This window comes from Silene latifolia, chromosome 7, assembly GCF_048544455.1.
Source record: "Silene latifolia isolate original U9 population chromosome 7, ASM4854445v1, whole genome shotgun sequence".
Taxonomy (NCBI): domain Eukaryota; kingdom Viridiplantae; phylum Streptophyta; class Magnoliopsida; order Caryophyllales; family Caryophyllaceae; genus Silene; species Silene latifolia.
This window is the reverse complement of record NC_133532.1, coordinates 16812955-16829008: the sequence shown is the minus strand read 5'-3', so window position 1 is coordinate 16829008 and position 16054 is coordinate 16812955. Positions and strand designations below refer to the sequence as shown.

At 38.3% G+C, this 16054-nt stretch overlaps 1 protein-coding gene across 1 annotated transcript; it reads left to right on the top strand.

Moving 5' to 3' along the window:
* Positions 1-6026: 6026 nt before the first annotated feature.
* LOC141590926 (uncharacterized) lies at positions 6027-11435 on the top strand. Its single transcript, XM_074411434.1, has 3 exons — positions 6027-6257; positions 8705-8862; positions 10446-11435. The coding sequence occupies exons 1-3, from the start codon at positions 6098-6100 to the stop codon at positions 10551-10553; spliced, it is 426 nt and encodes a 141-aa protein (XP_074267535.1). The 5' UTR covers positions 6027-6097; the 3' UTR covers positions 10554-11435.
* The last annotated feature ends 4619 nt before the right edge of the window (positions 11436-16054 follow it).

Sequence of the window (16054 nt, the reverse complement as noted above, 5' to 3'; positions counted from 1 at the left end):
CCCATTACACATACACCAGGTTCATTTTATTAGACTCCCTATGTTCATTATGTTCATATGTTACAGGTTCCAAAATCGTCGCTCTGATACCATTTGTAACACCCCCATACTCCAAGTGCCTTACCAGGACCACTCGGGTATAAGGATACTACCATCTCGGTTGAGGTACCAATATCATAAGACAATAAAGAAACGTACTTTTAAAGTAATTATAGATTAAGTGATTACATGTTCAAACCAAAACTAATAAAAGGAATTACAAGATTCTCATACGGTCTGACTAAAACTATCAAAGCTACTAGACTTCGTCGACACGATGGAAGACTTCTAACAGCCACGTGATGACTCATCCCGGCTATCCCATACGCGTCATATCACACTCCGCTCAATAATCGCTCACCACCCCGAATGGATCACCACGCTTTTAAAACATTTAAACGGGGTCGCATTAATCACACAATTCAATACACATACCAACAATAAGATAAATGCAGACATGAAACTTAAACGCCGCACACACACACACAACCAACCAATTCCCATCATCTCAATCCCGACGTCCACCGGACCCGCCACGCCCGTGGGGGACCGCAACCGTTCCCACCTAAGCCCCGCTCATCATACCGAGCGATAACCCCGTCCATTAATGTGCACATCCCCTTCCGTGGCGGGTTCCACGAAGGGCGAAACTAGGGCGTGAAGTCACTCCCGCAAGTGACCCCACTCGGTAGAGAACGCATCTCGAGAACCATCAACAAAGAATCACAACCACAAACACAGGACAATCATTATATCAAACAACCAAATACAACACATCACCAATATCCCATTATGGGACTAATACCGAGTAGAAATCCTACCTGAAAGCACAACATCGACGGTATCAACAGATGTATCAAAAAGTCTCTTCTACGAACCCTCCTCCTATCATATAACACATAGAGGCTACACATCACAAACTACACACAAAACCCCCAATCTCTAAATTAGGGTTTAACCAAACTTAACAAAACATTATAAAAATTATATTAAAAGCTTACCCTCGACGCAGGAACTCAACGATACGAATAACGACAAGAACTCGACCGTCTCGAACTCCGGAATTGCTAAGGATGCGATTAGGAAGATGAACTGGTTGCTTTCTCTCTTAAACAGGGTTTTAGGTTTTGTAAAAGTGATTTAAAACAATGACGACTATGTTTAAATACTTTAATCGCATAATTAACAAAACCCGAGAAAACTCCCCGTAAAACCGGACACTCGACAGAGTAAGGGGTACTCGATAGAGTACCCCAAGACTTATAAATACGGAGTATTACAAAGACCGTCTCAATTCTATTCGCAAAACCAACCAAAGCATTACCGAGTACATGCATTCAATTAAATCTTGTGCCGATAAATTAGCCGTTCTCGGAAAACCCATGGACCATGAAGACCTTGTTGCTAAAATTATTCGAGGTCTCGATTATTCAATTTATCATTCCGTCATCGATGCCGTACAGGCTCGTGACGAACCCATATCCTTTGAGTCTCTCCATGAAAAACTTCTTAATTTTGAACTCACTACCAGTCACAATACCACACCATCTCCCTTCCCTGCCACGGTTCATGCTTCGTCCTCCTCTCGCTCCCACAATCAATACCCTCGTTCCCTGACACCAGCCGCTCAACCCCTGTCAGATGTTAATCATCCCAAACAAGACCCTCCTTTTAAAGGCTCTTGTCTGTACTGTGGTGCAAAAGGCCACGTTCTGTTTTTCTGCTTTAAATTTAAGCGGGATTATCCCAATGTTGTTCTTACGTCTCGCACCTTAAACAGACAACCACGCTCCTCGCCACAAGCTCACACCGCCACTGGTCCCTCCTCTACCATACCCACGGCCTCAGGCTATTTACTCGACAGTGGTGCGTCTCATCATCTCACAAAGGAGCTTGATACTCTAGCTCTTCATTCACCCTACGATGGTGGTGATGAAATTGTTATTGCTGATGGCTCTTCCTTACCCGTAACTCATATAGGTTCGTTCGTTTTTCCTGCATCCGAGTCTTCTTCCTTAAAATTCAATGATGTTTTGTGTGTGCCTCGTCTTTCTCGTAACATTATTTCCATATCCAAACTTTGTCATGACAATAACACTATTTGTGAATTCTCCTCTGTTTCTTGTTTCATAAAGGACAAAATCTCGGGCCGCACTCTTCTTCACGGACAGCTTAAAGACGGCGTCTATGAATGTCATCTTTCTGCCCCTTCTCTTCACGTCTGTCAGGTCTCCTCTACACCGGATTGGCATCACAAGCTTGGCCACTCGTCTATCCCAATTTTGAAGTTTTTACGCACTCGTTTTAATTTAAATATTCCGTCTTCACTCAGTAATAATTGTAACTCATGTGATATTCACAAGAGTCATAAGCTAGCTTTTCATCAAAATACAATTCGTTCTACTGCTCCTTTGGATTTAATTTTCTCGGATGTTTGGTCCTCGCCTATTATGTCTCATGACGGATTTAAATACTATATCATTTTTGTCGATCATTTTACGAAATTTATTTGGTTTTATCCGATGAAATTAAAATCAGATTCGACTCAAATATTCATTCACTTCCGCACCTTGGTTGAAAAATATTTCAATCGTCCCATACTTCAACTATATTCTGATAATGGTGGTGAGTATGTCAAGATGTCTCACAATTTAGCTACTCATGGCATTGGTCATCTCACAACACCACCACATACACCGGAGCTCAATGGTTACTCCGAACGTCGTCACCGACATATTGTCGAAACTGATTTAGCCTTACTCACACACGCCTCCATGCCCACTTCGTACTGGCCTCATGCGTTTGCCACTGCCACGTACCTCATAAATCGTTTACCAACACCTACATTAAAACACTCATCTCCCTTTACATGTCTATTCGGGTTTGATCCCAATTACACCAAACTTCGTTGTTTTGGTTGTCTTTGCTACCCCTGGCTCCGTCCATACACACATCATAAGCTAGAACCCTGTTCCACACCATGTATCTTTGTCGGTTACTCACCCACGCAAAGTGCGTACTACTGCCTTGATCCCATTACCTCCAAAATCTATGTCTCCCGTCACGTCAAATTCGTGGAAACCTCCTTTCCTTTTCCACGTCTCACCTCCACTCCACCATTACCCAGTCCACACTCTGTCACAGACTGGATGGTCACCCTCCTCCCCAACCCTGCAGCCACTCTGCCCCCCACCCCTGATCAGACTCCACCCACCTCACCACAACCTGCTTCCTCCCCGTCCCTCTCTAAACAGACAGCTACTCCCTCTACTACTCCCTCCACGACTGCCCCCAACAACAACAACTCCACTCCCTCCTCCAATCTCAGTACATCCCCATCTCCACCCCCACCTCCCCCCGCCACCCCCAAGTCATGGCCATGGCACCCGTCTCTCCCACAACATCACCAAACCCAATCCTAAATACGCAAAACTAGCCACCATTTCATCTCCCTCTCGTCTTCCCAAAACCGTGAAACAAGCTTTAATTGACCCACTCTGGCGTGAAGCTATGCAGCTAGAATACGATGCTCTTATTCGTAACCAAACTTGGACTCTTGTCCCACACCAACCCACCATGAATGTGATTGGATGTAAGTGGATATTTCGCATTAAATACAAAGCAGATAACAGCATTGACAAATACAAAGCTCGTCTTGTAGCCAAAGGTTTTCTACAAAGACCTGGCATTGACTATTCGGACACCTTCAGTCCGGTTGTTAAGCCTGCCACGGTACGTCTTCTTTTATCGATCGCTCTCACTAACGGTTGGTGCCTTCGCCAACTAGACATAAACAATGCCTTTCTTCAAGGCAATCTAACTGATGTCGTATATATGACGCAACCACCGGGTTTTCTTCACCCCGACACACCCAACTATGTTTGCAAATTGACAAAAGCTATCTATGGTCTAAAGCAAGCTCCTAGAGCATGGTACACCACTCTCAAAAATTTTCTCATTGCCTCGGGTTTTCGTGGCTCTCTGTCTGACCCCTCCCTGTTTTATTTTCATTACACAACCCATACCATATTTCTTTTAGTCTATGTCGATGACATTGTCGTGACTGGTTCGGATGTCACTCATGTGAATGCCTTCATTAAGTCGTTGTCCAGTAAATTCTCCCTCAAAGACTTGGGTAGCTTATCCTATTTTTTGGGTGTCGAGGTGACTCCCAATGCTACTGGTTTATTGCTTACTCAATCGAAATATGTATACGATATACTTGAAAAATTTAAAATGATGGATGCTAAGCTTTATCCCACTCCCATGGTGCCGTCACCTTCCCTTACTCGTTCTGGTGGCTCCAAGTCTGGTGATTCCACCGAGTATCGTGCCATTATTGGCTCCCTCCAATACCTGTCTTTTACGCGTCCCGATATTGCTTTTAGTGTAAACCGGTTGTCCCAATTTATGCAAGACCCATATGATCTTCACTGGTCTGCTCTTAAACGAGTGATGCGTTACCTTAATGGCACTTGCAATGTTGGCTTACAACTGTTTCGATCGTCTCCTCACTGTCTTCACGCTTTTTGTGATGCTGATTGGGGAGGTGACAAGGATGTCTACACTTCCACTTCGGGTTATATTACGTATCTTGGTCGCAATGTCGTTTCCTGGTCGTCCAAGAAGCAACGAGCTTTGGCTCTATCTTCAACTGAAGCGGAGTTTCGGGCTGTCGCTGACACCACCTCCGAACTCACATGGTTGCAATCTCTTCTTAAGGAGCTCCGTATGCTTCCCACAGGTACTCCCGTCATTTATTGTGACAACTTGAGTGCCACCCATTATGCTGTTAATCCGGTTTTTCACTCGAGAATGAAACATGTAGCCTTAGCTTTTCACTTTGTTCGTGAGCGCGTCCAACAGGGCACTCTTCGAGTGCAGCACATTTCAGGTGATGATCAATTAGCTGATATTTTTACCAAGCCCTTACTGCGTTATCGGCATCGTTTTTTGCTCTCCAAGATTGGTCTCGCTTTCAGCTCGTCCATCTTGCGGGAGGCTGTTAAAGATATTACGTAATCTTTTGTATATATTTCTTATTTACCGTATCTTTGTAATTATGGTATTTCTAGGTTTATTAGCTTGCTCATCAAGTCGTCTCATTTGTATAAATATTCCCCTATTGTAATCATATAGAATTATCAATGCAAATATTACTCACATCCATTCTTTACATAAACTTTGCCACATTTTACATGGTACCCAATATTTTAATTTTATGCACATAATAGCCTTTATGTTTAATTTTCATGCACAACATGTCCTTTTGTCATTATAAAATAGTTGAATCGAGCATAACTTCTAGATTCGAATTCATAATCAACCAATTTTTGTTCTACAATGATTACCTCGTCATAATTTACGATTTGCGGAAAAAAAATTGGCGATTGACGTTTTCTAGTATTTTTTTTACGAAAACATCAAATCAACCATAATTTCGATCTTAATTTTCGAGTGACTATTTTCATTTTATCAAATTATAGATCTTGAGGAGGTAATATAATTTAGAAAAAATTACGCAATTTGAATCGCGGACTATTCTTTAAGCAATAGGTCTTGGTATAGACGGGTGGGGCGAATAAACGGGTAAAGACCTCTAATAAAATGGGTAGGGGGACAAGGTGGGGCACCCCATGTGCTTCCCACTTTATAGCAAATGGGTATTTTGTGAGGGAAAATGGTATCCGTCTATACGTATAGACGGATAGTGTCCGTCTATAATGAGAATTTGTGTTCTTTAAGCTTAATTAAAAATCTTAAAAACGATAAAAAAGGAAGATCTGCTTGAAAATACAACTTCGAGGATATCATGTGCAAAAACAATACGAGTACATATAAAATGACAAAATTTAAAGATACCACATACATTTTCCGTTTATTTTAAGTCGAAATCTGATTCGACCTCCACTGGCCGAGGGACCAAAGAGGCAAAGATAAATGAACACCCCAAATTCATTGCAAACCATTTTCACCACCCAAGTTAAAGTGACTAAATCCCTCACTTCACTCTGAACTGCTGAACAAACCATTTGTTAAGGTAGGGTTTATCGAAACAATGGCGATGTTGAGAAGAATATGCAGTAGAATTCTTTCAGCTGCAGCTAATCGTGAACATCCTGGTGCCGCCGCTGCTGCTTCCGTGGGTTTGCGTAATCCTCTTGAGGAGTTCTTCGAGGCCGATCGCTCTGCTGATGATGATAAGCGCATTGTTTACGGTTCATTTATTTTCAATTTTTTTTTCATTCCTAATACCTAGATTACGTAATTATCCCTCCGTTTCATTAATTTCTTTACTCGTTTTATTCTTTCCGAATTCCGAGTGGTATTTTAATCAAATGTAAACAAATGATTGGGACTGAGGGAAGATTAGGCTACTAGGATTGTAAATTGTAATGATTTTTGTGCGATTTGTAGTGTTGTACTCAATTTGTTGATTGCATTGGTTTTCACTGAGTTTCCCGGTCCTTTGTTACTTCGACTCTTTCTGTCGCCTAGGATAGCACTTTTACACGCACCGTGGGTGGCTAGGATACTTCTATCCCAGTCTTAGTAACATAGTCGTCGCATCGATATGAATACTTTGTTGGTTTGCTTGTTTGTTTGTATTATTCATCGTATAGCTCGTGTTGTTATTTGCTTAGATTGTTTGGAAACGCGGAATTAATTTCATTTTCATGATTTCAATTGTAGAAATTAATATGTTCTAATTCAATTCCAAATCCAATTGGAGTTGGAATTGGAATTGGAATTGGAATTGAGTGGGACGGGTCCAGGTTCGTGTAAGGTGAAGTATGTATTTTTTGAGAAAAGAAAAATAGTGTGTGTAAAATATCAACATTTAGAACTCTTTTTAAGTTAAAAATCCTTTTTAAAAATGAACTACTTGGCAAGTGACACAAGTCTAAGATTAGAGACCGGATAGTGATGTATTGAAATGACTAGGTTGGAATTGTAAAGAATTTGAACCAATTTCAATTCCAATTCTAACCAAACATGCCATAGCGTAATTGACTGCTTGTATATTAAAATTGTGAATATCAACTTCACGGCTTTAACCAAGTACTAATATCCCTTACCCACGAGGCTTTTAGTCTATAATGAAAAGGCTGCTGCTTATTTTTGCACCTAAATCTCGGTGGAAATAGCAATAGCTGCAGTGGCAATAGGCTTGGATCTTTTGTAAATTCATTTCATTTGTTTTTGCTGGCTGAAGGAAGGATCTAATGAATGTTAGCTTTGTCTAGTTTATCAGTTACATTTGGAGATAGACAGATAGTAAAGGTGTGATCTTCACAACCTTCAATATGAGTACATTATTACTTTTATATGTAGTGTATACGGTATACCCATTCCCATTTAGCTTTGATGGCCAACCAATGAGAACTTTGACCATTAATTCTCTCGATATTTTGTACTCAGCAATTAAGAGTGAAGCTTTTGTCAAGTTTGATTTATTAAACTATTTATGTTCATATTACCATTTTTAAAAACTCGCAACTATTTTAGAAAGGAAAATACGTCCTCCATCCCATTTTTATTGTCCTACTTGCCTTTGGGGTGATTAAACAAAAGATGAGAAAATAACAATCTTACCCCTTGACTTAAGGAAAATTGGGGATAATTAGTTGTGATGGAGATAATAGTAGCTACTTAAGTACACAAAATCTCATTGAAGACGGCACGTATCCGTCACTTTAGAGTGACGGATACCATTTCCTCTCACAAATGACCCAACTAGAGGAGAGAGGGAAGCACATGGGGGTGCCCCCACCTTGTCCCCCCTATCCGTTTTGTGAGTGACATTACCCGTCACTTGTTCCGACCCGTCTTCAGCAAGACTTGTTGACTTAAGTAAGGGTACATTTTAATGTCCACTCTTTTACTTACGGAGTACTAAATTTTCAAAGGGGACAATTAATTTGGGATATTTTTGAGCGAAAAAGGGACAATAAAAATGAGATAGAGGGAGTACACTTAAAGTCGACATCGTTTGACCACTAATGTCAAATGGTGACACTGTAAAGTGTTTGGACGAATTAACTGTCAACAGATTTCTTTCCCATCCTGTAATGTTGGTTCCCTGTAGCTATGTTGGACTCTATGTGAGGGATCTGATTCTGATTGGTTAGGTAGTAGTTCCTCCATGTAAGGGTTATAAAGCAAAACTTTTTAGAAGCAAATAGCTGGTGAGGTGTTGAAGCTGTTGTTTCCATTGCTTGGTGCTAAGGACACATGCCAAATATGACTTTATTCGTCCTTTTGACTACTTACGCTTTGTTTGGATTGAAGAATTTGAAGGGAAAGGGAGAGTAGGGAAATGAAGGGCGATGGTTTACTTGTTTCTTAAACAAAATGTAGGTGGAGGGAATCAAATCTCTTCAACAAAGGAAATATTTGAAGGAGAACTCCCCCCCTCCTTTTCCCCACCCCTTCCCCTTCCCACCCTCCCCCCTTTCTATCTAAACATACTTTTAAGTCTACTCTAGAGTCACTTAGTTATTGGATTGTAGGTCATCAATGTTTAATGTAAGGAATTGTTTCAAAAGTTTTCATCTTACCTACTTTTGTACTTATGATATAAAAGTTGTTTTACATTTGTGTTTCCATTTTTACTCGTGATTTCCTACGGAAGTAAATCATCTGCTGTGCCTAATTTCTATAGGACGAAGTTGGAAAGCCAGCGAATTGCGACTCAAATCTTGGGATGATCTCAATAAGCTTTGGTATGTACTTTTGAAGGAGAAAAACATGCTGATGTCACAGCGTCAGATGCTCAACGCTCAGAACCTCCGGTTTCCCAATCCAGAACGAGTTTCAAAGGTAACTGTGGATAGCGTGTGATCCTATTCCTTTTAAAGATTAAAATAGTTTTTTCATGGTTAAGTGGAAACATCAATGTTAAATGCTGTGGAGTGTGCTTTGGTTTGTAGGATGTGTGGGCATGTCAACATTTGTCTTCCATTCTCTCATAGAAACATCTCAACACAGTTCCGCCAAAATGGTCGTTTCTTTTGAGTTTGACTTTCTGTGTATTTAGTTTGACAACTCAATTCTGCTTGGTGCCAGAGCCCCCTTGGAGGCACTGGTATGATAATGATGACCCCATGTCCTCTACTCTCAATATATCCTACAAATGTTCGATCGCTATGTAGAATCATGTGGGAATTGTGAGTTACATAGTAACTCTACCTGAGAGCCTGGGACCTTACCTACAAGATTGTGCAGGTTAGTACCAAGTTTGCCTAAGTCGTTAATAGGCCCCGGCTATAGATTTTATGCAACATCTTAATAGAATACGCTCCAACCGATTCATGATTCGTTGTGGGTTGAGTGAATCCAGTAATCCCATTCGGGGCTCTTGACAAATTTCAGGTGGCATACATAAAATTTTATTCTTCATGTATCCTTACGCTAAATCTTGTTATCTATACAAAAACGTGGAACAAATGGGTGAGATGTGGCAAAGTGTTGCTCTGCTATCTTGTGGTAGTTTTTTTTTTTTTTTTTTTTTTTGATGACGAGGAGTTTAATCCCCCCGGGCACATGCAATACCCTGCAAACCACGTGTGCCACGTAAGACATCCCTTAGGATGACAGGTAACCGCAGCACTCCTGTGTAGGGAGTCGAACCCGGGACCTCTCAATTCGTTTCCAATTCCAACGTTTTGAGGCACTTCCGCGCTCCACTACACTCAAGCCACTTTAGTTATCTTGTGGTAGTTATTTACTTGAATACTTTAAAACTGCTCCTACACAAACTTCGCATTATTTCATCCATTGCAAGCTCGGTTTTTGGGTCCCTTGTTTGGTCAGTTGCCTGGATTGGAAGGGAGGGGAATTGAGAGATTCATCTGCCTTTGTACAAGACCATATTCTCCCAAAATAGAAAAGATTTGAAAGGAATATTTCCCTCTCCCAATATCCTTGAGGACATCAAGATGGCTAATTTGGTGTACATCTTTTACTTATGTGTTATATGGATTCACAAGGCATTTTAAATAGACTATCCAATACGAATTCACAAATCAGTTTGTGACTTTGTAGGGGTACATAGTCTTTGTTTATGAACGAGGAACTCTCGACTTTCGACTGGGTAATGGGTATATAATACATCCATCCATCCATCGTTTGGTGACAAAATTTCTTACTTCATTCCATTCTGTTTCATGAGACTTTTATCATGAAATGCTCGAACGATTCTCTAGTTTTCTAATGTGGTGCCTGTATCATACCCTGTGCCCCCCCTACTTTCTGCTTTGTTACATAAATTAATATATACTCTTCGAGATTGTGTTTTTTTGTTCAATTTGTATATTGTGTTAGTAACATGTACTTTTGAATTTCATATTTCGTTTTCTTACTTTTTAGCTACTCCGCACTATATTTCTGTATCTTTAATGCAGGTAAGGAAGTCCATGTGTCGGATCAAACATGTCTTGACGGAAAGGGCCATTGAGGAGCGAGATGCACGCAGATCTGCGGAGATGAAAAGGATGATTAATGCCCTATAATTTGGCGATGATTATCAGGAGTAATGATTCTTGGAAATGTCCGATGCTAATGTTGCTCTAGCTACGCTCGCACTTATGAGAGCATTGAAACTTTGAAAGCTCAAGTACGAATTGCAATACATGACACATTTTTATTTCGCAAGTTTTCAGTTTCATCCCACTTTGAACACAAGTTGATCTTGCCTTTTTTTTTTTTTTAATCCACCTTCATTTAATTATGTAGTTAACTCCTTCAGTCCAATCATTTGTTTAATCTTTAATTAAAATATCCCACAAAGAAAAAAATAAAAATAAACAAATGATTGAGACGAAAGGAAAAGTCGGACTCATAAGTCACAATTAGTCTCGTTATAGACTGATATATCCGTCTATAGCTATAGACGGGTCAAATATGCTTAAAGTGGTGACATTTTAGGGTCCTACCATGCAATTTGTTGTTGGTCTTATGGTTAAAAGTGAGTGGATATTTAACCCGTTTATATCTATAGACGGATATTAATTTGTGCATAAGTCATGAGGAGTCCTGAGATGGAAATGAATGAAGTGTTGTGAGTTGTGACATGTGTGTGGTTACTGGTTACATGCTGGGCGGATGCGTAGGAAAATGCTTTAATTTCGTATTATGTGTACGGCTGCTTGCATGGTTGATTATGTGTACACATGCTCTATTGTTGTCTTGTTGAAGCCAATTTAGTCAAATGTTACTGACTCATCTGTCTGAGATCGATGTTTCTGTTCATATGTTAAAAGAGTGTTTGACCAATAATTCCACTCGAAAACTCGTTCAAAACCGTGGTATGTATCAACTCTATATACAGTATACTCCTGTTATGTTTTATACTTGCACAAATTCTCATTTGTGACGGATATTTTTTATCACAAGTTTGTGACCTCACACAAATTACAAGTGGGAAAGTCGGTAAGTGGGCGAAAGATTGTGAGAGGTCAAACAATTAGTCTTACTATAGACGAATATATCCGTTTAAAGTGAAATACGGGTCTAATATGCTTAAAGTGGTGACATTTTTGGGTCCCACCATGTAACTTGTTGCTTGTCTTATCCTTAAAGTGGGTGGATATTTGACTTGTCTATAATTATAGACGGATATCTCCACGTCTATAACAAGAATTTGTGGAGGTCAAAAGCTTCAAGCAAACTTATAGTTATAGCAGTTAGTCTTGCTGAAGACGGATCGGAGCAAGTGACGGGTAATGTCACTCACAAAACGGATAGGGGGGACAAGGTGGGGGCACCCCCATGTGCTTCCCTCTCTCCTCTATTTGGGTCATTTGTGAGAGGATATGGTATACGTGCCGTCTTTAATGAGATTTTGTGTAGTTATAGTTAATACAGAGTACATAATTTGTTGACTTATTTGTACCTATGTAATGGGCTCATAATAATGAAAAATATTCTACACAATGAGAATTTTTTTTTTTTTTTTTAATCTTATACGGTTATACCTCTAGTTTTTCATGTGAGAAAATGTTTTCACATTGTCCTATTCATTTTTTTATTTATTTTTTTAAGTTTTTTAAAGTGTATTTTATTCAAAGGTAAACAAATGACTTTGATTGAATGTTCATTCCCCAGAAAATGGGAAAGGAAGGAATACCTTAATTACTTGAAAGAAAGGAGTAACTTAATAGTGTTAACAATATCGGCTACTACTTAAAAGGGAAAATATGATAAAACAAAGTAGTACAGTCACAAAACAAATTGAGAACGTCATCTAGCGGATTTTTTTTTTAGTAGAGGTCCTTTATAGGTTGAACCCAAAACTCCACTAGTCACAAGTATTTTTCGTCACAGGTAAGGATAGTTGTTTCGAGAAATGAAGATGATGGTTGTAGTTGAAAGAAGGCATGAACAAGAAGTAGTGCATGGACGAATTCCGGAGTTTACGAGTAGGCATGAGCAAGTCAATGTCCATCTCGTGGTGATTATTGATTAATTGTGCTTACTTATTAGTTATGGGATTCCCAAAATTATTGAGACATTGCATGTGTCTTAGATTAATCACATACATGAGATCTCTTCCTTACCATTACTTTTACTACCACTTCTATGAGTTCTATCTATCAATCTATCTACTCTTTAAATGTGTTAATCAATTCGTTAACTCATTTACAAGATAGGTATTTTTAGATTTAACTTAGTGGCTAAGACGGGTCCATATTATGTTTCTGATTGAGATCGTATTCTCCACGTATATTGTATTATTCTTCAACGTCTCTTTCGATTAAAAAATAAAATAAAATAGTAAACATAACATGAATTATGTTCATTTTATGCAAACAAATATAAACGGTTTTTCTAATATCCAAGTTTGAATTGAGTTGAAACCTTCTATTTCACTTTTGTGTCCCGTAAAACCTTAATCTTACGACACATAGTCACTCACATAATAAAAATGGTAATGACTTATATTAAATTGAGGATATGTCAAAAAGAGGGATAATAAAACACGAAATAAAATACAAAATTCACTCTCATTTTAATTTTAAAAAGAGCACATTAGAAGGATCCATAAAATACATTTAAATTTTTGTCCATAACTCCACAAGTTATAATCACTCATAAGTCATATATCTTGCTCATCATTTTCCTAAGTAGTCCTCCACTACCTAATTTAAAACACAAATTCTTATTTCAGATCGTAAGATCTGTCTGAAATAATAAGACGGACCGTTTTCTCTCACAAAATATCCATTTAGGAAGTGAGTGGAAAAGTACATGAGGTGTCCCACCACCCATGTGATTTCCAGTTGTGAGAGGTCTTATTGTTTCAGACGGATTTTGCGATCTGAAGCAAGACGGACTGAATTTAAAATCCTTTTATCTTACCGACTTCCTTGATTTTAGGACTTTCATGTCTTTTATCATTTTCCTTTTAAACTCTTATACAATATCCTTTATATAAATCAGTTGGTTTCTCTTAAGGGACTGATGTAGTCATCTTAAGACTAAAATGGGTTAAATAATGTTCTATTGACAAGTGTTTTGATGGTTCCTACTAGATCTCTATTTTTGTCTTATATATTGATTCGTTTTAAGTTTAAGACGGATATACTCGTCTAAATGTATATAAATATAAAATTCGCAGCATCTTTGCTTCACTCAGTCCACCCTAGATAAATCTATCTCCTTCACTTACTCCACCTTACAAAATCTCTCTAAATTCATTTTATAGCTTAAAAAAACCAAGAGATAAAAAATGAAAGGGTATGCAAAAATCAAAGAAAATAATCCATTTTCTCAAAGATCCAAATCCAAAAAAGAAAACCCTTTTCTTGATCAACATTTAGATGTAAATTCATCAAATTTACATACCAAAAAATCCCAAGAAAATAATCAAAAACCCAACATTTTTGAAGATGATAATAACAAAATTTACACTGATGATCATGAAGAAAGCAAAGGTAAAGTGTTAGGAGGTGTTTTAAGGAGAAATTTAACAATTTCGGGTTCGACGACGTCGTCAGGGTTTCAAAAGAATGGGAAAAGCAGTAAACTAGAGAGGCAAAGTAGTACAAGAGTAATACAAGCAGCAGTAAAAAGAGCATTTTCAATGAGGAGATGTTCATCTGTTAATAATAGTAATAGTAATTCTGACAGGTATTGCAGGATTTATGATCAACCTAAGAATGTTGAAGATTCTGATTATGTTTATGATGATTATGGTAATCATGATGAATTTGTGAAGAAGAAGAAGAACAAGGATGATTATGATTATGATTATGATAATGATTATAGTAATAATAATAATAGTAGTAGTAATAATTCAGGAAAAAAGCATGTGGGGTCTAAGGTTGTCAAGGCCTGCAAGCGTCTTTTTAGCCGTTAGTTATGATTGAGTATTTGTGTTTTTTATTTGTGTAATACTGTTTTTGTGATGTAATGCAATGTGTTAAGTTTGATCATGGAGCACTAATGGGATGGCTAGTTGCATTTTACTTGTCGGTTAGTCTTCTGTAACCGTCTTAATATTAAAACGGATCACATAGCATTATACTTGAGTATAATGTATTCTACGTTTGTCTTATGCATATTATTTAACCTGTTTTAGGTTTAAAACGGATATACTTGTCCTAAACAAGAATTTGTCAAGGTTTGTGTAGAAGAGCTACGAGATTTCGATGCATTGAATAAAATGAAGGAGATAGATATCAATGATGATGGAGACGGAAAAAACATTTAACAGTTTTATTACACACCAACTATTAGTTCTTGAAGTGAGAAATTTGCATAAGAAATATTGGGCTGAGAAGTGCAGAAAGTAGCTAAGACGGTTGTAAGTGTAAGACGAATTTAATTACATATTTCCAACATTCATTAACATTCATTAGAACAACAACGGTCGAGGAGAAAGAAATAATCAAAGAGAGTTTTGTAAAGAGTCGTGAAGGTTCACTGTTGTGGATGATCTTAATGCTTATTGCTAGCCAAGTATGTCGGGGTATTCTACATCCGTTTCACAAACACAACGGATTTAAACGAGAATTTGTATGGAACTTGCAGAAGTGAGATGGGTCACGGGAGTGTGTAGTTAAATAACGAGTGATAGGAGCACATTCGGTTAGTTAAAATGAGAGGGAAGAGAGCAAGGCCTCGTTTGGTTCATGCGGGTATTGAATTCCTGTGTTAATTTGCAACTCACTGGAATCCAACTCCCGTATGAAATTCACATGAATTGACAAAAACATGTTTGGTTGCCTTGAGGGAGTTTGTTTTTCCCATGAATTAAATTCCCCCATATTGTTTGGTTGAAATGTGTCAATTCACCTGATTTTAATCTCTAATTACCAATATATCCCTTCGTAATATTAGTAACACATAATCTCTCTTTAAAAGAGCAAATGAGTAAATTTAATTAGCAAATGATGTAGGAGTTTCCAATGACCAAGGAGGGGGTGGATAATTTAACTCCCCCATTATGTTGGAATTGGAAACTCCAAGGGAGTTCTAAACTCCACTATTTTACAAGAAAATGGGCAACCAAACAAGCTTTAGAAAACACAATTTATGGAATTCTGAAATTCCCATGAATTAGCAAGGTTTCAAGTCCTCTGTTAGAGCATGGATTGAGCTAAACCTTAACAATCCTTCTGCTGTAGGAATACGTTGGATCGAATAAGCAAATGATACTTGAATAGTGATCGAATAGCACAAGAACGCGTTTTTCTTTAAAAGTATTTCAACCCTTATATTTGCCCCGAGTTTACTTAAATCGCCAACTGACCAACACTTTCAATCGTCAAGACTTACTTTGGATTTAACAAAAGTATCCAGAATAATAATCAAAGATTCTAAGTTCCGGTGTATCACAAATTCTTGTTTAAGACGGTCATATCCAACTGAAACACGAACTCCATCAAGTAGCTTGATGAGACACAACACATAATGCCAAAAGAATGACACTCTTGTCCCATCTATGATATATGGGGGGAGTATTTGACCCTTTTTACATTTAACACGGATGCGGCCATCTTAAGGAAAA

Coding starts and splice junctions, on each gene's coding strand:
- LOC141590926 (XM_074411434.1), top strand. CDS start 6,098: ATGGCGATGTTGAGAAGAATATGCAGTAGAATTCTTTCAGCTGCAGCT. Junction 6,258..8,704: donor TGATAAGCGCATTGTTTACG/GTTCATTTATTT, acceptor TAATTTCTATAG/GACGAAGTTGGAAAGCCAGC. Junction 8,863..10,445: donor ATCCAGAACGAGTTTCAAAG/GTAACTGTGGAT, acceptor TCTTTAATGCAG/GTAAGGAAGTCCATGTGTCG.